Raw genomic sequence first — 23,831 nt, 5'->3', positions numbered from 1 at the left:
CGGTGTGAATTTCTGGATGTGTAAACCACTCTTTCCTATCGTTCTTCCTGTGTGAAACCTTTGGGGAATGGGAGAACATGCTGGGGTTTTCTTTGCTTGTTAAGTAAAGTTTTGTATGGTGAATCTTAAGGATATGTCCTTGCTTTTAAAATAAAATGGTAAAGCAGCTTGTGTGCACATGTGAAATCTTGAAATTAACTTAAATCCTAATCCTAAATGACTTCTGTTTTTGTTTTTGCAATACTGGATTGATGTTACTAATCCATATCATGTGGCTGCCTGATATTTCCATGGGAATTCTCATCAGAGGGGACCTCTCTGTGGTTTTATATTACCTTGTGTACTTTGGTAACAGAACTTTCCAAATACTGTAGTAGGTTGTTGGGTAATTAAATTACTGGATACGTTGTATTGTTTGAGATCTTTACAATGCTGAAACTTAAAATAATTGCTGTGAGTTAGCCTGGGAATAATTGCCTTTGTCGTTTTTTTGTGTTGCAGGGAAATGAGGCAAGCTACCCTTTGGAAATGTGCTCGCACTGTAAGTTTTTTAATGACTGTTATATTGGTAGAGGTTAATTGCATTTGGAGATAGCATACAGCTTTCCACAAATCTACTGAATTTGCTGCTTGAAAAGTTACTCAGTTCATATAATAACAACAAAAAAAAAGTGAAAGATTGTCCTTGAAACATGTAGGCTTTTTCTGTTGGATTAATTTTTATTCTGCAGGTTTTCCATTAAAGCTATCAGAAGTCTGCTTCATATTTCTTTGTCTATGCAGTGCAGTGTTATAACTCAGTAAAGCAGTCAGGCTTTTCTCTCAGTCCTAATGGCAGTTCCTCAGGGATAAGGAACAGCTTGTGGAGCAGGATGTGCTATCTCAGAAGCTAAGTATATTGCCCAAGCTGTCTTGGCACCCTGGGAGAAAAGAGAAGTCGAGGCTGGAAGAGAATTTTTCTTCCTCATCTCCTTCCTGTGTTTGCTTGCAGCAGGCACGTAGGTGAGAAGCCAGCAAGTTCCACTAAGTTGGTGTTACTTGGCCATGTGAGCATAAAATTGTCCTATCTCATGCGTTTAGGCTATGCTATGAAAATATTGACCTATTTCTTGCTTAAAACCAACCCAAGAAAGCATTGTCTTGTGAAGTGTCCCTGTGATATTATGCTGGATGTGCTTATTTGTAACTGTCTCTTTTTTTTTCCCTTGGGCATTTTCCTTAGCACTGAATCATGCACAGAGCTGTGCATGTGTGCACTGCTAACTGAAGTGACCATTCTTCTTAAGTTCTTGCTTTTGAACAGGATAGCCAAAATAGGGGCTGCCTTCTTGACTGCTTTGACAGCGCTGGTCTGCAGTGCTCACCAGCTGCCCAACAGTAACACAGAAGTTAAATGCAGAGGGATCTTTTCCTTAATGTTTTTCAGAGAACTCAGGCTTTCACTAATGATTGGCAAGTCCTCTATGCCACATGAAGTAGTCATCAGCTACCTGTGAGAAGCATCTTACACCCTTCAGTAAAGCATTACATTGCTGCCTTATGCTCTCAATATGTGTTGTTAAATTTGGGTATGTGGGTAGATTTTCATAGTCAGTGAAGACATGAGCAGCCTTTTTCTAAATCATACATGTGTGTTCTTATGCTGCTGCACCCCTGGTCAGATTTTCCTTAAGGACGAGTTGGTGTCTGATAGTATTATTCACTAGCTGAGTTGTAAGCAGCAGGTTGGTATTCTAAACTTCTGATGCTAGGACAAGCTGTTCTTATTTGCAGCAGCTATGAACATGAAGGTTCATTACTGAGTTTGTTTGCCCCTTTTTATTGCAGAGAAGAAAAACTATAAGGGAGATGTAGTTATCATAGATGCCTCTTTTCTTGATTGTGGCTGGTCACTGGGACAGTTGCACTGCGTGCCTGAATAACGAGGATGTCAGGGTTTTGGGGTGGCACAGGGCTGCTCCTGCAGCACATCTGTGAGTGACTCCGTTAGGAAGGCATTCACCCTGTTCTTCAGATGCTGTGTGTACGTGCTGCTTCCAAGCAGCTGTCAGCTGACAAGATGAAAACGTTTCAGGGAAGACCAGAAGGTGTTTTCAGAGATGACTTGATAAAGATTTTGAATGGTTAGACTTGATTGTTAGGCGCCTGGTAGTTAGCAGTAACACATCTGTGCTGTCTGCACTGGTGGTGTTTGGTCGTAGCCCTCCCAGCACTGCACTGACTGCTGTCTCAGTGTCTGATTTTAAAAGAATATTTTTGTTTTAAGATCTGACATCACAGAAAGCAAATTCGGGACATTACCTATGGGAAGCACACCATTAACTAGTCACGAGTATTTCTTTAGCTCTGCCTTTCATTGTAGAACATATATTTTTTTTCAGTGTGTGAATAAGCATTGTCAATTTCCCTAAAATACAGATTTTTTTTCCTTAGCTGTGTTGTTTGAGCACATGGCAAAAAAGAATTGATGTTAGCCAAATTGTGGAAAACATAAGGAAAATTTACCATAGCAAAAAGCTGCAAAGAAGACCATGTTTTATACCTATATTTTGGTTCTAGGTTAAGGAGACTCGTATCTTTTCTAAGTTAGGAAATTGTAATTGACACATCTGAAGTCATGAAAAGGATTAGACCAGCTGTGTGTAAGCATATACAAGACAAGTGGCTGAATGTGTCCTCAAGGGCGTCATCTTTTTGAAATGTGATCCCCAAGACTGACATGGCAGCCTTGGTTGCTACTCTGAAACATTATATTCGTGCAGCAGAGCGGGCTGTGGAGAGACCTTCAGCTCAAGCTCTCGCCTCTGTTTTATTCTGAGATCTCTGCAGTCCATTCTTATGGAAAATGGGTGTTCTATCTAGAAATGTAACATTTCAGAGCATGTTTTCTTTACCAGAGGTTATTTTTTTTCTATTGCCTTGATATCCTTGCTCATACAGCTGTTTTTTTAAGCATAGCCTGGGCTTCCAGTGACCACATTTACTGGTCTGTTTTTGGTTTGCTACGGCTTTGAGCCAGTATTTTAATAGGGTCTGCAAAGCCAATCTTTGAAATACATCTTTGGACGTTTAGATAAACACACTTCAGAACTGCTCAGTGCTGAGATGTGCAGTTTTTCTGAGGTCAGTACCCTGTGCAGGAGCCTCTGTAAGTATTGTGTAATCAGCAACAATGGAGGGATGGCACATCTGAATATGAGAGCAATTAGAGATCTGTATTCTTAAGGTATTCTTTTACTTGCAGCTTTCACTTGCTAGCAGTCTGACCATACGTGTGCTCTTTTACTTTCACTAAAAAACCAACTTTCGTTTTTAAAGCAGGGTATGTTGCACCTGAGATTTGCTTTTAGTGAAGCTTTAGGAGTTGCCAACTCTTTATAATACTGCCTGAGCATCAGCAATGTGAGTTACAGCTTGAAACAAACTTTCAAAAAGAAACACACCTGCACGGGGGTGAATCATCCTCCCCAAGGTTCGGTGTTAGGGAGAAGGGTCACATTCAGTGTAGGTATGAACATAGGAGTGAGTGAGCAGCTGAAAGATACAGCTGCCGTGCTGAAATGGAGCTGCACAGTCATTGTGTGCTGGTCTGTGGAAGCATGTAGTTGTTGCACTTCAACCTATTTGTCACATTTCTGAATGCATGCAGATGGGTTCAGGATAAGAAGCAGGTCTGGTTGGCTCTGGAATCTTAATGCTAAGAGTCATTTGAAAATACTCTTGTTTAGTTACAAGGTGTGAAAAGAATTCAGAACTGATTATGAAACAGACATAAATAATGTTATGGTTTAAAGTAGAATTATTTGATGTTTTTAGCAAACTGCCAGCAAAGCCCTTTCAAGAAAAGCGCTTAGCAGGTATTATTTCTGCCTGTTAGTCCTTCTGTAAGGCATGGTAAGCTGATGGGATGCCTGGCTGCTTGCAAGTAGAGGAAACATCAGCTGGGGAGCAGAGCACAAAAAAGGCAAAGTTGAGCATGAGGTTAGAGGAAGGCTCGCTGCACCACAGCTCAAGGGAGCTCAGATCACTGCGATGAGTCACAGGCAAGCTCTGCCTCAAGTGATGTAAACGAAGCCTGGTTCTCCTTATTTTGCTCAGTGATTGTATCACCCTGTTTACACTGTCTGGACTTGGACCTCTTTGGATTGCCCAGTGTTTTCTTCTGTATCCTCAGCACCTGAGCTTGAGTGTTGTAGAATGCTGCCTGCTGCTGCCACCATCAGTCCTTCTGGTTCAAATACCTGTGCTGTATCTGCATTATCTGTGCCTCGCAGCTTCAGGGTGTTTGTGTGAGCATCAGCCTGTAAGGAGATGTAACAGAAGGAAAGAAATATTTGCTTATTTATTGATTGATTTTTTCAGTCTCTGATAATTGAAGTCAGTTCTTGGTGATTGCTGTATGAAGTTTTTAGGAAGTCAGCCTTCTGCTAAATACTGAAGGAAAAGCAGCCTGGTAAGGAGGGAACACACAGGTGATGATTGGTGTGTGTGTGTGTGCATCTATAGAGGAAATCTGAACGAAAAATTATTGCATAGTATTGGAATTTGCTCCTATGCATATCTGTTGGATTATTTTTTTTCCTTAAAAGCCAAGGAAACAAAGTCCTTCAGTAGCTCAGCAGGAGAGAACTGTCACAGCTGATGACTGAATTGAAGGGAGAAAGGACAGACAAAAACTCTTCATGTTTAAAATAAGTCATATGGTGAATGAATGTAGCCCTTTGTTTATTACTTACTGATTTTATTTTGAAAGCTATTTTACAAAAACAAAAAGTCACTGAAATATGACTGTATGCTTTTTAATTCCAACTGTTTAAGAAGGTACCCAATATCTTTCCCTCTTCAAGAAAAAAATCCTTGTGATAATCACCCTCAAAATCAAAGTAGTAGTGCTTTTTCTCTTAAGCACTGCAGTTTTGTAACTTTGTGTTCAGTCAGTTGTGCATTTGCAGTTAACTTTTACCTGTGGTTCTTATGACCATCTTTTTTCAGTGCAGAGCCACTTGTTGGCATTGTGTGCTGTGAGTCGGTCTCTGCTGAATGCCCCAACAAAGTGTGCTTGTTGAGTTCATATTTGTAGGTCCTGTTAAGCTACAGACCAGCTTCAGGTAAAATACATTCCTAGCTTGTTTTCTTTGCACAGCTTAGGGAGACCTTCTCTGGCTTTTGGAGCAGCTCAGTGTGAAGGCAGAATCACTTCAGTCTGTGTTGAGTGTAATAAGAGAGTGCAAAGCTGTAGCAGTGTGGGGCTGACTGTATGTGTGCTCATGAGCTCAGCTTAGAGCATACTCAGGACTTGCTGCAGGCTTCATTTTCAGTCATTGCTTATATGGTTTTGAGGACCGTGGACTGTTTTGATTTTCTCCAGTGGAATTACACACTGTGAAGCATTTGAGGTTGCTTAGGAAGCAAGTCTTCCAATTCTAGTCAGTGCTATCCTTTCCATCAAGATTGGAAGTGAGATTTCACTGGTCTGCCAAGAGAGGGTCAGTGCATTATACACATCATAGGTGATAGCTTCTGTTTGCTCTTCAATGTTCATATGTCAGTCCAGTGTAAGCATAATGCTAGCTCCTAAGAAAATGTGAGTTCTCTTTCTTAATTTCTTCATACCTGGCACTCCTAAGAGCCGCCCGCCTCAGAATGAGCTAAGTACCTGCAATCCTTCAGAGTGCTCTGTCAGCACGTGGCATTCAGTGAGTCACAGGGCTGTCTGACTGTGCTATGGCTGCTGCAGGGAGGAAAAAAGGTAAGTTCTGATTCAGATGAGAAGCTTGTATTTGTCTTCAGAGATTGAGATTGTCTTCATAACCTTCCATGCAAACAGTAAGTAGTTGTAATGCTGTAGGAAGGATACTGGTCAGAGAGCAGTTTAACTGCCAGAGGGGTTACTGGGAAGCCTTACTGAGAATAGGTGTTTTTTTTTCCTTTCAGTTGATGCTGATGAGATTAAACGGCTAGGAAAGAGATTTAAGAAGCTTGATTTGGACAATTCTGGTTCTTTGAGTGTGGAAGAGTTCATGTCTTTACCTGAATTGCAACAGAACCCGTTGGTACAGCGAGTAATAGATATATTTGACACAGACGGCAATGGAGAGGTGGACTTCAAAGGTAAGATGCAATGCTTTGTGAAAAGTGGGGGCATTTTATCAGAATTCCTGGAGCCTTGGAACCAGATGTACATTCAGTAGAAAAAGGATGGGCAAAAACAACTTGTTAATTAGAAGAAGAAAATAATTCCATGAGGAATTAATACCTCGAGTGTCAGCACAACTGTGCAAGTCAGCGAGATTCTTTAGCGTGCCTGGGCAGCTCCTGCTCAAAATGCTGCTCAAAAGGACAATGTCTTCAGTAACAGAGCTTTCTGGGTTGTTCTGCTTAATGAGTACCATTCAGTGACTCTTGAATGCACTCATTCAGACTTGCAGTTGTGATGCTAGCTAAAGTATATTCTTGGGCTGAGGAAACGATGAACAAGTGGGCTAGATGGTATGTGGTGTCTGTGCACAAGTTGCACTTGTAAACCTGCTCTGAGACCTTCTGAACTATTTTCAGAACAGTTCTCTGAACTGTGAGAGGTCCACATTTTCTGTTGACATCTCCTTCATGGGAGTTGTCTTTCTAATGGTTTTAGACAGACACTTCAAATAGAAAACAAATGTTTTCACTTTAAGTCAAAGAATGTATCTTAAATATTTCTTTAAATAGATTAGCAGGTCAGAAGTCCTCACTTTGTTAACAGCCTCTGACTCTCAGAAGTGGCAACATCCAACATCCATTTGAGCTAATACAGATCTCTCTTACAGCTCATCACTAGAAAAGGTTGCTCATGGTTTTTTTTGCTTTTATTTGGACAGTGTTAATAAATCTCATTTTTATTAACAGAGCTGACTTCTGAAATGTTAATGAATATGGAAAAAGTTGCTAAAGCCGAAGAGTTGGACTTTACAAACCCACTCATACTTCTCTAGGGAGAATTACAGAGTATCTGAAACATTGACTTCTTGTGGCTTTTTCCTTTGTATCCAAGTGCTGTGTGGTGTTGTCCAAAATTCCCTTGTGAATAAGAGGCAGTGAGGAAAGATCATGCTATGCTGTGTGTGATGGTGAGCTGTGATTAAAGGAATTATCAAGAGCTGCTTCTCTTGGGTGGGAGCAGGGAGCTGTCAATATCAGTTCTGCATAGTGAAGTTTTCTGTGGTTTATTTAAAAATACACTGTTTTTTTAAATTACTTTCTGTACTGTATTTTAGAATTTATAGAAGGAGTCTCCCAGTTCAGTGTCAAAGGAGATAAGGAACAGAAATTGAGGTGTAAGTATTTTGACTTCTTTTTTCCTAAACAAAACTTGACTCCTCCAAAATACACTCTTTGGTAACACTAAGAAAACAGCAAGGCTGGAGTCATCTTCATAGTGGTAAACCATTGTGGTGGTTGGGGAGTTTTTGATCACTTCTTCAGTAGTATGAAGCATTTGGCAGCACTCTTTTCTGCAGGGAGAGCTCAGGAGGTTGAGCATCTTCAGTTGCTTCCCATATTAAAAAAAAAAAGTCAAAAACATTGAAGGATACTTAATTCACAGACCTGTTAACAGTGTGTTGTACTTCACAGGAGCTTAAAAATACGATGGATTTCTGGTAGTTTGGTAGAACAGCACTGTGTTCATCTTGTTTGGGATCTGCATCTCAGGAACTCGTGACCCAGCCTTTGGTGTGAGGAGGGGATGGGTTCAGTCATGGGTGCAGCCTGCAGTAACAGACACAGTACAAATTTAGGAAGGAGATTTGCTATATCGAAATGCTGAAAACAGATGCAGTCTTACATGAAACAGTTTGCAGCAAAATAGCCAGGTGAGGTTTTGATTCATCTGTTGTAATTTTTGTCTCCCTTGCAAATGGACCTGGGTACCTGGGCACTTTAATTGGGACAGTGAGGATTTGCCAGTTTAGTGTTGATAGAGTCCTATTACTAAAAGAGTCTTAACTAACACTTCTGAGCTGTTTTCCTCCAAGCTCTCTAGCAGTCCCATTCACTGTATAGTTTTTGGTGTCCTGTGGTTTTCAGGAAGCTCACACTCACTTAAAATGCAGTGTTTTTCTCTCAGTTGGTGTATTGCTGAATGTGTATCGCTCTCCCCTGACCTCATTTGTTGCTGAAAGTTTTTGTTCATGTCTGTTTTACTTCTGCAGTTGCTTTCCGCATCTACGATATGGACAAAGATGGTTACATCTCAAATGGTGAGCTCTTCCAGGTGCTGAAGATGATGGTGGGGAACAATCTCAAAGACACTCAGTTACAGCAAATTGTAGATAAAACCATAATTAATGCAGATAAGGACGGTGATGGAAGAATATCCTTTGAAGAATTCTGTGCTGTAAGTAACCTCTCAGGAAAACTCAGTTTGGTATGATGGACTGAACACAAGAGCAGACCTTAACACTTTTTAGAGGATGTATGTTGGATTCAAGTCTTCAAGCTGGTGAAGAAAAAAGCAGCTTTAAAGATAACTTGCAATTTACTAGCTTTTCACAGGAGGTTGGATTTACCTGTTTTCAATGATAAAAAAGAAACAGAGCTTTCAGTTGTTCTCACAGTCTCCAGCTGCTTAACAGAACAGACTGAGTGAAAAAATCAAGAGCAGTAGGCAAGCATACTCAGCCCAGTGAGTGAAGAAATGCTTCAAGTTACCTGGAAACTGTAAGAACAGTATTTTATAGCAGGTGTCTCTTTAAAACACTTCTCTCAGAGGTGGTAGCTGGAGCGTTCCGCAGGGGTTAACCTCAGGTTAATCTCCCTGTTTCTAAAGTAGGTGCCTGCTCCAAATCACCCCTTAGAAAGGTTTATCTTTCTGCAGGGAGAGAGCCTGGGGAGATTATCGCCCTCTGCAGAAGGCAGGGATTGTACAAAGGCCAGGATGGTGGGATTTGTGTCACTTATGGGGAGAGTAATGGCAGAGTTCTGCTCTTGAAGGACGAGCAGGCGCATCCTGAGACTGGTGAATGCCGCTTTGCAAGGGCTCCTAACTTCCCCTTTCAAAGATGCACTGCTTTAAATGCAGTTCTAGAAGACTGGCATTTCAGCCAAGCTGTGGAAACACAATACAAAGTCAGGACAGGAGGTGAGGAGGAGAGAAACCAAAGTGGTGTCAGCTGCAGTGTTGTGCCGGGCCGATGGTGTGCCTGGTGCCCGTGTAATTACGTTGGGTGACACCTAATTGCATTGCACACTGCTCTTGGGAAACGTGGATAAGACTGGAGAGGGTATGGAAGTATAGTGAGTGCAGTAGGCACAGACATGTCTTCTGAATGCAGCGTGCACTTTCTGTCTTGCTGACTTTCCCTTCTGACTTGCTTACAAGTGCTTGTTTTTCTCCCAGGTCGTAGGAGGCCTAGATATCCACAAAAAGATGGTGGTAGATGTGTGACTCTGTAGGGCACCACCCAACACTTTTGCTTTCTTCTCCATCTCTGAAGATCTGCTCAAGACGTCCAGCAATGCTCTCTGTGTATTTAAATGGAAGTATTTTTCTCTGTGAAGCCACATTTTCCAACATGAGCCTCGTGAAGCCAACTAAGTGTTATTGAACTTTGATTCTCTCAATAACTCGGTGTAGCACTTTAAAGTCTGAAGGACAGCAAAGATGGAAAGAGCATATCAGTGTGGTGGAGAAAGGGAAGGGGTTGGCTTTTTAATTTATTTTTCTTCATCTTTTATAACAAGGAAATATCTATCTATATATATATATGTGTGTGTGTATTTATATATAGATATATATGTAGCTTTCTATATGTAGTAGCTAGGTGGGCTTTAATTTAATATACTTGATTCAGAAACGAAACTAGAGTACAAAGTGCCAAGCAGAATATTAACAGTTCAATATATGGATATACATCCTTACTTTTATTTCACACAGTTTTATATATATAGTAGAAGAATGTAAAATTTTAACTGGGTGTTAGGTCAACTCTTCTCCTTTTCCTGTGACTGTTCAGATGTTTCTATATATTGACTGGCTGACAAAGCATCGCTTCTGATTAATTTACCTTAATGACATGTTTTGTAACACAGGAGACTAAGTTTATTTATACCTGTTAATATATTACCAGGGACTGTGTCTCTTTGCTAAATAACTCAGTACAGTTCTACTTAATATAGTTTAATGCTACTGCCAAGAACCAGCCCTCGTGTGCAAATAGTAAGTGCAGAACGCTTCGATGGCCACTAGATTTTGTCACCTAGCGACTGGGGGTGGTCACAGCTGTCCCAAGTTTATGCTCACCTGCTGTTCTGGAGTCATTTTAGACACGGCTGCTCAAGGTGTTAGACACATTGATTTGCTCTTGTGCTTCCCTTAATGAAATTAGGGTCTGCGTAACTGCAGGATCCCCATCTACTTACTTTATACAGGACGTAGATTATAAAGCGTTTTTGCCACTTAAATTCTCTTGTTTCAGCTGTGATAGTTTCCCCTCTGCGTTTAAAGAACATTACAGGTAGCATAAATAACTGGTAATATTTTATATATATATATATATTTATATATATATGTATGTATATGGGATTCATATGGGTAAAAATCTTGTTAAGCTATGCCACAGAGGAGGAAAACTTCACGCTCTCTAAATTGATACCTCTTGCAGTTCTCCAGTCCTTTGCCTGGAGAACTTTTTCTTTTCTAGATTTGTCCATATCATAATTTGTAACGAAGGGTAACTTGATGTATTTGTGTGATATAAAAGTAGCGAGCCATGTTTTACAACTTTATATCATCCCTTCCCTTTTCTGCAATGGTACTATTGGCTGGAAGAAAAACATTTGCTAGATTTTTTAGGACAGTACATCTTTCCTGTATAGTAGTTTTTCTATTAAAAAAGAATTGTTTTATAATCAGCATTGGAAAGTGCAGGTTGTCTGAATCTACTTCTATCGAGCACCTGTCTGCCATAGCTGTTCCTTCGACTGAGTGCTGCACATCCATGGGCTCTGTCTGTGAGAGAAATCCAGGTGCTTGGTGTCCTTGCATGACATGAAGTTTTGCATGTAGATCGATTTGAAATGTTCCTCTTGTTTACATAATTTGCATAATTTAAACGATAATGTTGCCAAACTTTGGTAAATGTTAATGTTCAAAACAAAAATCTCCACTACGTGTAACTTTCTTCCTCTGGATCAGTACGTGGCTTATAATCCCAGCCAGTGGTTGTATCTGTTCCAGTGTCAACTGCCATGTGCTCTGCTTCAAGGGGGAACTGGTCTTTTGTGAATTTTTTGTACATAAGTATTTGTTACAAACATTTTAGCAGATGCTTTTGATTTCTCTTACTTGCTTGTGCATATCTGGGCTGTTGGTATAGAAATTAGTGCTGCCGTTATTTCCTTCAGGGGGGATTGGAAGGGGAGGGATGAGGTTGTTTTTTTTTTAGTTTGTGTGGGGAAAAATGATTTCAGTTGAATGTTTAGTTTTTCCTCTGCATGCTACATCATATGTTGTGGGAACTATAAGAACCTTCATACTATATGAATACAAAATAAAATATTTGAACCTTGGTTTGGGTGCCTCAGTACTTACCTGGACCCCAATAAACGTAGGGCAGCTCCGTGCCCTGCTGTAGGAGCAAGTTGCTGCTCAGAGCGTTTGTCCCTTAGCTGAGCACCCCTAAGCTTTGTTCAGGTGTTTCCAGACAATCAAATGCCTTGGATAAGTGGGGCTAAACTCACAATGGTTGATGCTGTGCTGTTGGAAAACAAACACAAACCTCTAACCTTGCTGCAGGTGGAAACAGCCAGCTTCCTTTCTCAAGGCAAATCACCTCTGCTGGTGAAGGCAGTCCTTGGTGGTGAAATCCCTTCACAGAAGCAGCCCAGGAGCTGTTTGCTGTTGCCTTTCGTGTATCCTGTTGATTCCTGCACCCTAAAAGCAGTCCCTGAAGGTGTGGGGGCCTCCCTCCTGGTTTGGGCTGCCTTTTGCAGCCCTGTGCTTAGGTCAGTGTCAGCACACACCTGCTTTAGGAGGAAGATTAAATCACTTTACTACATCCACGCCCCGCTTTCCCCTCCTGCCTCTAGAGCTCACTGACATAACTGACATACAGAGAATGGACAAACTGCTACTGGGGAAGTGCACTGCTTTTCCTTGAGCTACCTTGGACCCTTTTCTCAGTCCAGATCAGACTTCACAGGTAACTAAAGGGAACTCAGACAGCTCTGCACATCTTAAATCCATTAGTGATTGAAGGCTTGAATTTATTTGGCTGTAAAAACATTAACCAGGCTACGTAAGTATTATCCAGCTGTAAAGTGCTGCACAGTTAACTCAAACATTGAGAGAAACACCTCCTCAATTTGCTGATGTTTTTTGGATCTCATTTCACTTTCTGTTTTGATTCACAGACCTGAACTGAGTTGCATTGCGTAAATCCTGGTAATGAGTTTAAGTGGGGAGGGGCAGCAATAAGGCGCCCAGGCTGCGCAGTCTCTCCCCCTACTGCTGCAGGCAGCATTTTAAGAGGGAGGACGTGCAGCACCGGCCGCTGTCTGTGTTCCAGTGCATGGGCACTGCCAGGGCACAGCCTTACCTGGAGGTTCTTAGCATCACTACTCAGATGCCCCTGCAGATCATTCCTGAGAACAGAACAGGAATCCAGATAAGCGCGGATTCTGAGGCTAAGTGCAGAGATGCTGTTTTTCCCTCTTGGCCTTCACACTGTCTCTTCCTGTGATGCACTGCTGCAGTAGCAGATTCTCTTCCAGCAGCCTGCTCTCAGCACTGCAATGGGAGCTTCCTTTTTACAGAAAGATGCTGACTGGTCTGTGGTTATGAACACTTAACGCTGCTGACTGCTTTCAGCTCCAGACTTCGAGGCTTTCTCAAGTCTTGTGAACGGTCTTGCAGTACTTGGGTAATCAGAAAGTCACTCTCAGTCACGTTTTGGCTTGAGAATAAAGCAAAATCAGGCACCCATACTTCAGTATACGGTTTCGTCATTTATAGAATAGCTTTTAATGGCTGTACACAGATTGTGATCAAAGCAGACAGTATGTCTGGAGTATATCAGACTCCACAAACAGTCCCATTTTCCTTCTGTGCTTCCCAGTCCAGCAGAAGGCAGAGTGCTTCCATGGCCTCTGTGACTGCACAGTTTGTGCCCGCAGCACCCACGCTCCCCAGCCACAGTCCTCAGTTAAGCAGCACCACTGCATCTCAGAATCTTTCAGCTGCTCTGCTGGCCACAGCCCTAATATTGCCATAAACTTTGGATGGTGGGCTTCCTGCAGGAGAAAGTACATCTTAGTACATGTGATACAGAAATGCTGTTCTGCTCTGATGTTTAAATCTGTGTCAGCGTGAGGAATTGGAGCCCCTACTCTCAGGCACAACCACCACCTCCCAGCAAGCTACCTGCTCCAAATGCAGGTGCAGGCACAGCAGGGGGCAAGGTGAGACTGCAGAAAGCACCTTTCAAAACAACCTATTTTGCTGTAATAGAGAAGGTCAGGCACCAGGACTTACCTAAAATTAGATTGCAAATTGCTGTTCGTGCCATTTTAATGTTCTGAAAAGATCCTAAAATATGAATTTTCCTGTAAAAAGCAGCCAAAGCAATAACAGTTAATGTAAGAAATGCAGTGCTGAACGTAATTAATAAATAGCACCTCCCTCACACTGCAGTTCAGAAGCACACCAAGCAGAAGTTGCATTCACTGGTTTGTTTTTCAGTCACCATAAAAATCCTCCACAGGTAGAACCTCTCCTCTTCTAAATCCTTTTAAGGATACATTTTTACACTTTGCAACTTCGCAGCTCTGCGAAATGACAGCTGCAGGGTTGGAAGGTTCAACTTTGTTATTCACAGGAAGGAATTCTTCAGCTGCGTGGAAGCAGTTCTGAATGTGCCCACGATACTCAGAACAGAAGGTCAAACCCTCCAACGCTGCTCACGAAAAACAGCACTTTGAGCATCAGCGAGACAAATGATTTACAGGAGTTTACAGCAACTTAAGCCCTCTCAGTTCCTGGAAGCTGGCTGGCTTAGCTCAGGGATTGCACTGTGACAGAAGGGATGCCAGTACTTACGAGTCAGCAAGAACGATCCGTGTTCTTGTTACGTTTTCTATAGTGAATTTTGTTTTTCCACCCTTCCCTGCTATTCTCCCTATTGCTCTTGACAGATGGTCTCCTTTCAGAGGTTTGACTAAAACGAGAACAAAGCGCTCAATCAAGCAGCAGCGGTGTGTATCCTCTGTAACGTTTCCTCTACTCAAACAAAGGGAAAAGCATGCAATCAACACGTGTTGAAACAGCAATTTTAGGTGCTGCTCTCCTTGAGATCATCTCCAGGGACTCCCAGCAGCACGTGAATGTTTTTGTGATGTCTGCTTCCTGCTGCTATCACAGCACTGAGAGGAGAGAGCCCAGTTCAAGTCTAACAGATGTGTTCCCCCAAAACGTTCCTTCTGACATTTAAGCTTGAAAAAAAGATTTCTGGTGATGAGAAAAGCCCAATCAATTGCATGATCTGAAAAACTGACAGTTTCAAGGATGAAAATCTGGAGGCTTGTGCTGGGAGATCAAGCTTCCTGAACCTAGACAGTAATGCTGTGTATTGGCACCAAGGTTCTCCTGATCCCCAAGGTTAAGTGACACACGTGTAGAAGAGGAAAAGAGCAAAGATGTGCTCAGGCAGTGCATGTGGGCTGCTCGAATAGCACAGCAGAAACTACTCACCATCTGTAACTTCAAATGACTCTAGGAAAAGGTCGTCTAATCTGATGAGAGCAAGAGCATCCTAAAATATTCAGAAATTTGTTATCAGTGTGAGCATTACAACACGACCACACAGTTCCAAGTTTTTCTTTAGACGCCCAAACAGATCACATCAGTAATGTATCTCTATTTGATGCATCAAACATCGGTCTTAATTTCAAACATGATGGAAAACCTCCGTGAAGATTTTGATTTCTTTAATGTAATTTCTGTAGTGCTTGAAGATTTCAAGCAAGTCTGAGCAATACCACAACCCGACTTCTTGGAGACTCACCTCCACCTGAAAGCCAAGTATGAATGCTTTCACAAAGTCGGCTGCTTTTGTCAGAGCACTGAGGTCCTTTGTCTCCGGACAGGTCTGCAGAACAAAGTTATGTTTCCAAATTAAGAAGGGGCAAATAGAGTCAGGAAGTGGAAAATCTATGAGATAAAAGCTAGCCATAAAAAAGAAAGCCAACGCCACATTTCTGTAATGCCACTTCTGCGTTGTGTTCTATTGAAAGACACGAGCAGTGCACGTTGTGTTTAAAACAACAGGCTGCACACAGAGCTGTGGTGCCCCATCCCTGCAGGTACCCAAGGCCAGGTTGGATGGGCCCTGGGCAGCCTGAGCTGGTGGGGGGCAGCTGGCCCATGGCAGGAGGGTAGAACTGAGCGGGCTCTGAGGGCCCTTCCAACCCAACCATCCTGTGATTCGTTCCACAATGATCCTCTGGAATCCTTATTACAGCCTACGCTTGGGGGAAGGGAGAAACTGAAGAGGTGGGTGATTACCGGAGGCACCTCGAGGAGGGCGAATGGCTCTAATGACAGCATCCCGGAAGCGTTTCAGCAGGTGATCACAAAACACGGGTTCAATAAAACATAAGGAACAAGAGAAAGAGGAAAGTGACGATACGCAGAGCAGCGCTCACCTTGATCTCAACGTTCCTCGTCTTTAAGTTAAACCTGATCTGGAGCTGCAGGTGTTCCACGATGGGCGTGAATATCTTCATCCAGTTCTCCTTCAGCGGGGTGTACCTGTTGGCCGGCACCGGCACCCTCCTCATCTCTCCTTTCCCCACCTGCGGACAGCGGGGCGGTGAGCAGCGAACACGGGCGGATCCCCCCGGCCCAGCCGCTCCCCCCAGCCCCGCGCTCACCCCCAGGGCCGCGACGGGCAGCGGCGGGAAGGCGGGCCTCTTGCCGGGCCGCGGCCCGGTCGCCTCGGTCGCCTCCGCCGCCTCCATCGGCTCCGCGCCCTCCGCTCTCCGCTTCCTCCGCCCGCGTTTGGAAGCCACGCTCGTGAAGCCGCTCTCGTCCGCCGCTTCGGTCTCCATGGCGACAACCGCCGTACCGGAGCTCGCGCCTCTCCACCCGCCGCGTGGCCCTCGACCGGAAGTGCCCGCGGCTGCTTCCGGTCCGCCCTCCCTCCGGCTTCCCGCGGCGGCCGCGGCGCTTCCGGCGCTCGGTATGTCGGCGGCGGGGTCGGAGCGGCCGCAGGTGGTGGCGCACGTGCAGCAGTCGCTGAGCTACACCGTGTTCGACTGCAAGTGGGTGCCGCGCAGCGCCCGCCTGCTGTGCCTCGGCAGCGCCCCGCGCGGCACCGGCGTGCTGCAGCTGTACGAGCTGCGCGGCGGGCGGCTCCTGCTGCTCAGCGAGGTGAGCGGGTAGAGCCGGTGGCGATGCGGGGCGGCCCCGCCGGGTCGAGGGGTCCTCGGCGCTGCGCCCAACCTGCCTTTTTTTTGTTGTTGTTCCTGCAGATCGAAAAGGCCAAACCGATAAAATGCGCGACTTTCGGGGCCGCCTCCCTGCAGCAGAGGCACCTGGCAACGGGGGACTTCGCGGGCAGCCTCAGCATCTGGTAAGCGCCTCGGGTCCGGAGTGCTGCAGTACAGGAAAGACAGGGAGCTGTTGGAGAGGAGAGCCGCAGGATGATCGGGGGGCTGCAGCACCTCCCCTGCGAAGACAGGCTGAGGGAGCTGGGCTTGTTCAGCCTGGAGAAAAGAAGGCTGCAGGGTGACATCATTGCTCCTGAAGGGAGCCTACAAACAGGAGGGGAATCAACTCTTTGAAAGGGTAGATAACGGCAGGACAAGGGGAAATGGTTTGAAGTTGAGGGAGGGAAGATTGAGGTTGGACGTCAGGGGGAAGTTCTTCACTATGAGTGGTGAGGTGCTGGAACAGCTGCCCAGAGAGGCTGTGGATGCCCCGTCCCTGGAGGTGTTCAAGGCCAGGTTGGATGGGGCCCTGGGCAGCCTGGTATTAAATGAGGAGGTTGGAGGCCCTGCGTGTGGCAGGGGTTGGAGACTTGTGATCCCTGAGGTCGCTTCCAATCCTGGCCATTCTGTGATTCCGTGCTCCTGAGATCTGGGCTGGTGGGGAGGCTGCAGCTGGGCTGTTGCTCCGATGCTGACTGCTGAAGGCGACGCCGTGTTATCTGTTCTTTCTCACTAGGAATTTAGAAGCTCCCGAAATACCCGTGTATTCTGTGAAAGGTCACAAGGAAATCATTAACAGCATAGATGGTGTAGGAGGCCTGGGAATTGGGGAAGGTGCACCAGAAATTGTGACGGGCAGTCGAGATGGTGAGTGGGTGAGCTCTGCTCAGTTTACCATCCATCATCCCTGGATGAGGTCTGTGGGCACTGGGATTGAGGGCAGCCATGCCCGGCCGTGCTACTGAACCCTGCTTGGGACGGGTCTCCTTTCTTTGCTTTTGGAGCTGCAGGGCAGCTAAAGATACTCTTGCCACTGAGTGAGAGACAGAAGGAATACAAAGCAGAATAAATAGAAAATAGCAGGTGGAGTTTGGATGGGGCCCTGGGCAGCCTGGTGTAGTATTAAATGGGGAGGTTGGTGGCTTTGCACATGGCAGGGGGGTTGGGGATTCGTGATCCTTTGAGGTCCCTTCCAACCCTGGCCGTTTTGTGATTCTATGGAGATCTGACGCCTTCCAGGTGATTTTCCTTTGTTTCTGTTTGTTATCCTGTTTCGCTTTTCCTTATACATTGAAGCAGCCTGGAGGGGTCAGGCTGCCTTTGCCTGGGGACATGAGAATGGTGCATCTATTCTGACTGCTCTGCCCTCCTCCTTAGGCACTGTGAAGGTGTGGGACCCACGGCAGAAGGAGACTCCTGTCGCTAACATGGAACCTGCGCAGGGAGAGAGCAAAAGGGACTGCTGGACTGTGGCTTTTGGTAACCCATCACAACAGCCTCCTCTAATGTGACTGCATTTTGACAATTATCAAGCTACTGAAGGCAGGGTTTGTTGTTCAGTGTTGCCAAATTTGTGTGTTTTCAATGTGTTTTGAAGGCTGTTCATCACGTTTTGTGGTAGTTGGCTCAGGCATCATTTTCTTACCATCTATGGTCAATTGCTTCACAGATAAGCTTTATTCATAGGCATTTTTACAGCCCTAGGATGGGAATTGAAAAATTCTATGTCTAGGAATGTAAAAGCAAAGGAACTGTTTTGTCCTGGAGGGGTCTAAGTGAGGTTGTGCACGGAGAACCAATAGCTGGTGTTGTGTAGTTCCAACTGTCAAGCATTAAGACATTAATTTAAGTGACAATCCTCAGAGCTAAATAAGGCAGCAGAGGTGCTTGACTCGTGCTCAGCACTTTTCCTTTATAAAGGGCAAGCTGCTTGCATTGTACACCAGCAGGTGTTTCTGGATTAGCTCTATTTCTGCTTCCAGAGTCAGGCAGTGAGTTTTGCAAACTGCTAATGCATGCATGGATTATAATAACAAAACAGGGAGATGGCATTTCTTGGCAAGGAGGTCCAGCTTCAGTGCTTGTTGCTATTGATCTTTGCCTTCTGTTTTGACTCACGGAAAGAAAAGTGGCCTCATACTTCCTTAGATTTGCCTTTGAGTTCCAGATGCTGGAGCCCAGGCCACATCCATCCCAAACTCTGCGCTCTCCATCCAGGTGAACTTCTGGCAGCCACTGCTGTGCCTCCCTGAGCCTGGCTGCTGGGAAGCAGTGCTGAGATGGCTGGCGATGGCTGTGGTAACACCCAGTGTCTCCTCAGCACTGCTGAGCATGGTTTGCAGCAGCTGAAGCAGTCTGTGTAACTCAGGCAGTGCTTGGCAGGGGGAATGAAAACTTGCTGACCCTGTTTAAAGAAAAGGACTGCCAGGTTTGAAGCTGTGTTTTCTATACCTTTCAGGCCTGAAAAACAGCCTGCTCATTAAATCTTACTATAGTAATGCTTTGCTGGCATAAATCTAAGTTGAAATTGCTGACTTAAGACAACTCAAAGTTACAGCCTAAGAGGGGTTTCTGTACTGTGATTAATTCTGTCTCTGTGTCCAGGCAATGCTTACAATCAAGAGGAACGTGTTGTTTGTGCTGGATACGACAATGGGGACATTAAATTGTTTGACTTAAAAACCATGTCACTGCGATGGGAGACCAACATTAAGAATGGGGTAAGGTGCCATGGGAACATGGCTTCACTCTGACTTCTGTGCGTGTGTTTTCAGTCGTGTTACTGCCCAGTTGGTGGTGTTGTAAGAATGACCAATGGTTAGCTACATATTTGCAAACCACACACACAAATGTGTGTTTTTAGCAGTGGCTGCATGTATTGATTTCTCTATTTCAGGTTTGCAGCGTGGAGTTTGACAGAAAAGATGTGAATATGAACAAGCTAGTGGCCACGTCACTGGAGGGAAAATTCCATGTTTTCGATATGAGGACTCAGCACCCGACTAAAGGTTTTGCTTCTGTTTCAGAGAAGGTATGGGGAGGTGGATAACTTCTTTAGCAGCATCTATCACAGAAGTTTGTCTCTTAAGTAGCTGGAAGCACCGCAGGTTTAAAATTATTGTCTTTGGAGGCAGTAGGGTCCCAGGTTAGTGGGGTAAGCAGTGTGATAGCATGGCCCTCGAGCAAGCACTGAAAGGTCTCCCATGCATCCTGATGCCAGTGCTTCCTCAGGCTTCCTCTCTTTCATAGCCTGTTATTTGGGCTCCTCTGGTCTTTGGCTCCTGTTGCAGCTCTGTGCACTCAGCTGTGCCCATAGACTGGGGGTCATGTACATTGCAGGCTGCATCAAATTGTGATCAGCAAGCAGATTCAAATCTTAAATATATCCAGAAATAAAGGGAGCCCTCTGAACATGTTTTTCTTTTTTTTTTGTCCTGCCTGTATGGGCCTTATGTGGGCCTTGGAAATACTTATTGTCCTTCAGAACCAAACATTTTTGATTTGCAGTATTGTGATTAAGTGAGGACATATGGAGAGAGGCTTATGGCTGAGTTTCCATTTAATATCTTTAACTTACTGTTTTCCACATCATCAGGCAAAGCAGGTAAGACGTTGGTTTGATCAGATAGCACGAAAGTATTTACTGAGTTAGAGTCTGTGGTAATAAACTGTGAAAGAGGAAGTTCTTATCTTTCATTAATTGCATTTAAAGGTTTCCTTTCAGACATTTTAGACAGATGTGCTTCAGGTCAGGTCATGCATGTTACAGATTTCTGTTGCCTGGCTGAGATTTAAATTTGAATTTTAGGTGCTCAGTTGTGTTTGCACAGTGTTTGTAGTACATTCACTTACAGTAATGTTATTTAGAGATGTCAGATGGTGAAATGAGCCCCATGGTGACGATGTCACCTAAGAGTCTGGAAATTGAGTACTTCTACAAAGCTCCAGACATGCTTTTACAGCCACTTGACCCATTCAGCCATACTTAGATGGCCGGTCATGAAGAAGCTGAAGTAGTGTGTTGGCCTTGGTAGGGCTGCTGCTGCCTTATCTCTGCACGGGAGTGGGGCTTTTTCTGCCTGGGAACTGGCTGTTCCATGACAGCAAGGTTAAGGCAGGAGGGAGGGAAGGTACCTCAGAATGGTTGTTCCAGCGTCAAGTACAGCAGTCATAGAATCCTAGAAGGGATTGGGTTGGAAGGGGCCTTAAAGTTCCAGTGCCCCTGCAGCGGAGGGAGGTCTCTTCATACAGGTAACTGCAGTGTAGAATTTTTGCTTCCTTTCTTGCAAAGCTCAGCTGTAAATGACTTCTGTACAATGCTGATTGTTTCCTAGGCACACAAATCCACCATATGGCAGGTTCGGCACCTCCCACAGAACAGAGATGTATTTATGACGAGTGGAGGAGCTGGGAGCCTTCATCTCTGGAAGTAGTAAGTGATGGTTACAGACAGGGATAGTTACAGACCTTCTGGTCTGTAATGGGGGAATAAGAAACAAAACAACCGGTTATTGTTTTAAGAAGGAATTGTCCTAAAAATGGTATGCAGGGTCCCACTTCCAAGCTCAGAACTTCTAGTTAGAATTACTGCTACAAGTACAGAGGAAAAATGATTCTGGTGTCAATACTCATCTGGAATCCTGAATTAATTCCTAAAAGAATGGGATTGCAAAAGCATGAGTGAAATTAGCCCTTTTCAGTTTTCTTAACGTAATCAAGATCTGATTATATTCCCAGTTAATACTGAGTAGAAGAAAATAGATTTCTTAAAATTCTCATGGGAGCAATTATATCTTAGAAAAAATATTGTAAGCCTGGATTTTCAATGATTCTTTGTGTCTTCTCACATTACATAGCAAAATAATTCAGCCATCCTAAATGCAGTGAAGTAGATGCATCAAGTTTCAGGGGGGGCAGCTGAGGTGGAACTGTTTGCCTGTGGCAAAAGCATCACTGTTGAAAGATAAAAGGCTGTAGGAGAGAAATATCAGGACTCAAAACTTCTGTCTCATTGTTTACTATGAGATACTTACCAAGTATGCAGCGTGGCTATACCTGGATATGATGGCTCATCATTTTGAAGACATTTGCCTTATCTTGAGAACAGGAGAGACCTTTCTGAGTGGTCTTCTGAGAGCAGAACAATATTGCTGTTTGTCTCAGCACATTCTAAGAGCACGTTTTACTTTTCTTTCTGCCAGTGAGTACCCGGCTCAGCGCTCAAAGAAGGACTCGGAAGGAGCTGAGATGGGGGTGGCAGGTTCTGTCAGCCTCTTGCAGAATGTGACTCTGTCAACACAGCCGATTTCTAGCCTGGACTGGAGCCCTGACAAAAAGGGGCTGTGTGTTTGTGGTGCCTTTGACCAAACTGTGAGGGTACTGATAGTTACCAAGCTTAACAAAGTTTGACAGGAAAACTGGGATTTCTGATGAGAAAGCAACATAGCTTGCAGTCTGTAAATATGGGAGGGAGGGCCCTACTGCTTTTAATTTAATTTCTCCTTTGTTAGAACTGGATTAAAGAAATAGAAACCAGATCTTTCTATTGAAAGTTGAGATACATGCACTTAAGAGTTGTTTGATTGTGCTGCGATGACTTGGGAAAACTTTCTTGGGCATAAAACTTTTACCTTCTGGAAATGTAAATTGACATTAAAATGAAACGTGCCTTTCCATTAACACAACCTGTAACTTAAATCACATGTGTTGCCTGTGTTCAGTTTAACCACAATGTGAATCCATTCATGCTTGTGGAATTGTTTGGCTGTTTTGTATGTAGTGATGTCCATATGCATTCATGCAGTGGAAGCTACTGTATGCTTCCTCCATAGAAACTCTGTGCTTACTGGAATATGTTAGTTAGAATGTTTGTTAAAGTGACTTAGAATTCTTTAATACACTGTAGAAACTACAATGAGAACTAAATATCCAGGTTTAACAGTGTAAAGCTTTTGTTGAAGATGGCATCCAAATTAAACTCTTGCACAAAATGCACTGTTTTATTATTTTAGTTTGGATTTGTAATAAGTTTTTAGTGTTCTGTTGATTTTTTTTTTTTTCTTATATCTGTTTTTAACTTTGTATTCCACAAATAAAATTATTTGAGGCATTGTTTCAATATGAATCAAGTATATTATTCAAACATTTTGATACTTAGAGAAGGACTGTGCTCCTGAGAACACTGTGTAGTCCTTGGAAGTCCATTGTTTTGCAGCAGAAGTTAATAAAGCTAACTCCCTGTTTTAAAAACTGAAAGAATGTTTTGGCAACCTTCAGTATTCACTATTTCTTCAAAACCAACCGTGCCAGAATAGCTTTGTTGCTGTCATTGTGCCTAAACTTCTCTGTGATTCCTCTTGCCTACCTGATGCTTCTTCTCTGAACGGAGTATGTTTCTGCCAGCTGTTTTTCACATGCATATCCACTTACTGCCCTCTGTGTGTGTACTGAAGGGAGTGGTTCATAATTTAATTGTTTCACTGACCACATTCTTTGTCTGGTTATTAGCCCACAGCTGGCTTGTTTGTACAGATACAAGTCTCAGTTAAAAGGATTTGACTATTTCTGAAACAAGATTGTGGTGGGAAAATGACAGCTTTGCCCATGCTAAAAACAAGAAAGCTCCTGTGTGGTGTGTCCATTTGCAAAGAATTTCTGTTTTCTCAGGCTTTGGAGTGAGAAATTGCTGTCTGATAAATTCAGGCAAGTCACCTGCCCTGCTTCTCAAGCCCAGTGTTCCATGGGCTGCTCCTGAAAACAAGAGGCTGCTTTGCTGAGGCACTGATGTCTTATGTCTGTGCTGGTCCTGCCATCAGCTGTTGTCTGAGCAAGATGCAGGAAGAAAAGGAAACTGCATAATGCTGGACAGTAAGGTAGGGCTAGTGGCAAATAAGGGAAGTGGTGTGGAAGCCAGAGGCTGTAGAAATTAGAAAAGGAAACTGGGCTGAAAGGTGAGGAGCTCTGTCAGAGGGGTCACACTGAATCCAGGGTCAGGTAGTGAGAGAGATGGCAGGAGTGCAGAGCTCGTGCTGTGAGGAGCCTTCAGACTGCATGGAAATAGTTCTGAAATCTTAGCAAAGCTATCTCTCTGCTTGCTGGAGGGCTGATGAGTTTTCTGCTGCAGCAAGTCACGTGCTGGGGGGAGGCAAGTCTTAATGGTCTGAATGTGCTGATGGATCTGAACTGAATCAGCTAAGTCACAAATTTAAAAGAGAAATGAGACTCACAGCCTGTGCTGTGTCAGTCAGCTGCTTTGGGGCTGTGGGAGAGCAGGGTTGGATTGAGAGACTGTACATTTTTCTTCTGGTCTAAGAAGGTTTGAGCTAAATGGAAGTGAGGCAAAATTGTCCCTGTTAACTCCCAGGAAT

The 23,831-nt window shown here is 44.0% G+C and overlaps 3 protein-coding genes across 3 annotated transcripts in view; 2 read left to right on the top strand and 1 right to left on the bottom strand.

Annotated features, from left to right (window-relative positions):
- The window catches only part of PPP3R1 (protein phosphatase 3 regulatory subunit B, alpha), a 32,474-nt gene extending 20,927 nt beyond the window's left edge, over window positions 1–11,547 (top strand). The window contains exons 2-6 of the mRNA XM_042840084.1: window positions 502–541; window positions 5,935–6,111; window positions 7,254–7,313; window positions 8,190–8,374; window positions 9,377–11,547. Coding sequence (XP_042696018.1) covers window positions 502–541; window positions 5,935–6,111; window positions 7,254–7,313; window positions 8,190–8,374; window positions 9,377–9,424 — 510 coding nt within the window. The 3' untranslated portion in view covers window positions 9,425–11,547. The remainder of the gene's footprint in view (window positions 1–501; window positions 542–5,934; window positions 6,112–7,253; window positions 7,314–8,189; window positions 8,375–9,376) is intronic.
- Window positions 11,548–12,964: 1,417 nt separating this feature from the next.
- PNO1 (partner of NOB1 homolog) lies at window positions 12,965–16,148 on the bottom strand. Its single transcript, XM_042840073.1, has 7 exons — window positions 15,907–16,148; window positions 15,679–15,828; window positions 15,039–15,122; window positions 14,726–14,786; window positions 14,075–14,192; window positions 13,511–13,581; window positions 12,965–13,269 (listed from the first exon to the last, which is right to left on the bottom strand). Exons 1-7 carry the CDS (start codon window positions 16,081–16,083, stop codon window positions 13,202–13,204), a joined length of 729 nt encoding a protein of 242 aa, XP_042696007.1. The 5' UTR covers window positions 16,084–16,148; the 3' UTR covers window positions 12,965–13,201.
- A 54-nt stretch (window positions 16,149–16,202) lies between these two features.
- On the top strand, window positions 16,203–22,713 carry DNAAF10 (dynein axonemal assembly factor 10). The gene is made up of 8 exons (XM_042815525.1): window positions 16,203–16,405; window positions 16,507–16,607; window positions 17,201–17,331; window positions 17,842–17,943; window positions 19,069–19,184; window positions 19,361–19,495; window positions 20,799–20,896; window positions 21,666–22,713. Exons 1-8 carry the CDS (start codon window positions 16,217–16,219, stop codon window positions 21,871–21,873), a joined length of 1,080 nt encoding a protein of 359 aa, XP_042671459.1. The 5' UTR covers window positions 16,203–16,216; the 3' UTR covers window positions 21,874–22,713.
- The last annotated feature ends 1,118 nt before the right edge of the window (window positions 22,714–23,831 follow it).

Source organism: Centrocercus urophasianus, unplaced genomic scaffold (genome assembly GCF_019232065.1).
Source record: "Centrocercus urophasianus isolate 14NV4802_14NV808 unplaced genomic scaffold, USGS_Curo_1.0 seq_10, whole genome shotgun sequence".
Lineage (NCBI taxonomy): Eukaryota > Metazoa > Chordata > Aves > Galliformes > Phasianidae > Centrocercus > Centrocercus urophasianus.
The sequence above is the reverse complement of the archived record's forward strand: the minus strand, read 5'-3'. Positions and strand labels throughout refer to the sequence as shown.

Coding starts and splice junctions, on each gene's coding strand:
- PNO1 (XM_042840073.1), bottom strand. CDS start 16,083: ATGGAGACCGAAGCGGCGGACGAGAGCGGCTTCACGAGCGTGGCTTCC. Junction 14,193..14,725: donor GTCATTTGAAGTTACAGATG/GTGAGTAGTTTC, acceptor TTCTCGTTTTAG/TCAAACCTCTGAAAGGAGAC. Junction 13,270..13,510: donor AATTTGCAATCTAATTTTAG/GTAAGTCCTGGT, acceptor TTTCTCCTGCAG/GAAGCCCACCATCCAAAGTT.
- DNAAF10 (XM_042815525.1), top strand. CDS start 16,217: ATGTCGGCGGCGGGGTCGGAGCGGCCGCAGGTGGTGGCGCACGTGCAG. Junction 17,332..17,841: donor TGTGACGGGCAGTCGAGATG/GTGAGTGGGTGA, acceptor CCTCCTCCTTAG/GCACTGTGAAGGTGTGGGAC. Junction 19,185..19,360: donor AGACCAACATTAAGAATGGG/GTAAGGTGCCAT, acceptor TCTCTATTTCAG/GTTTGCAGCGTGGAGTTTGA.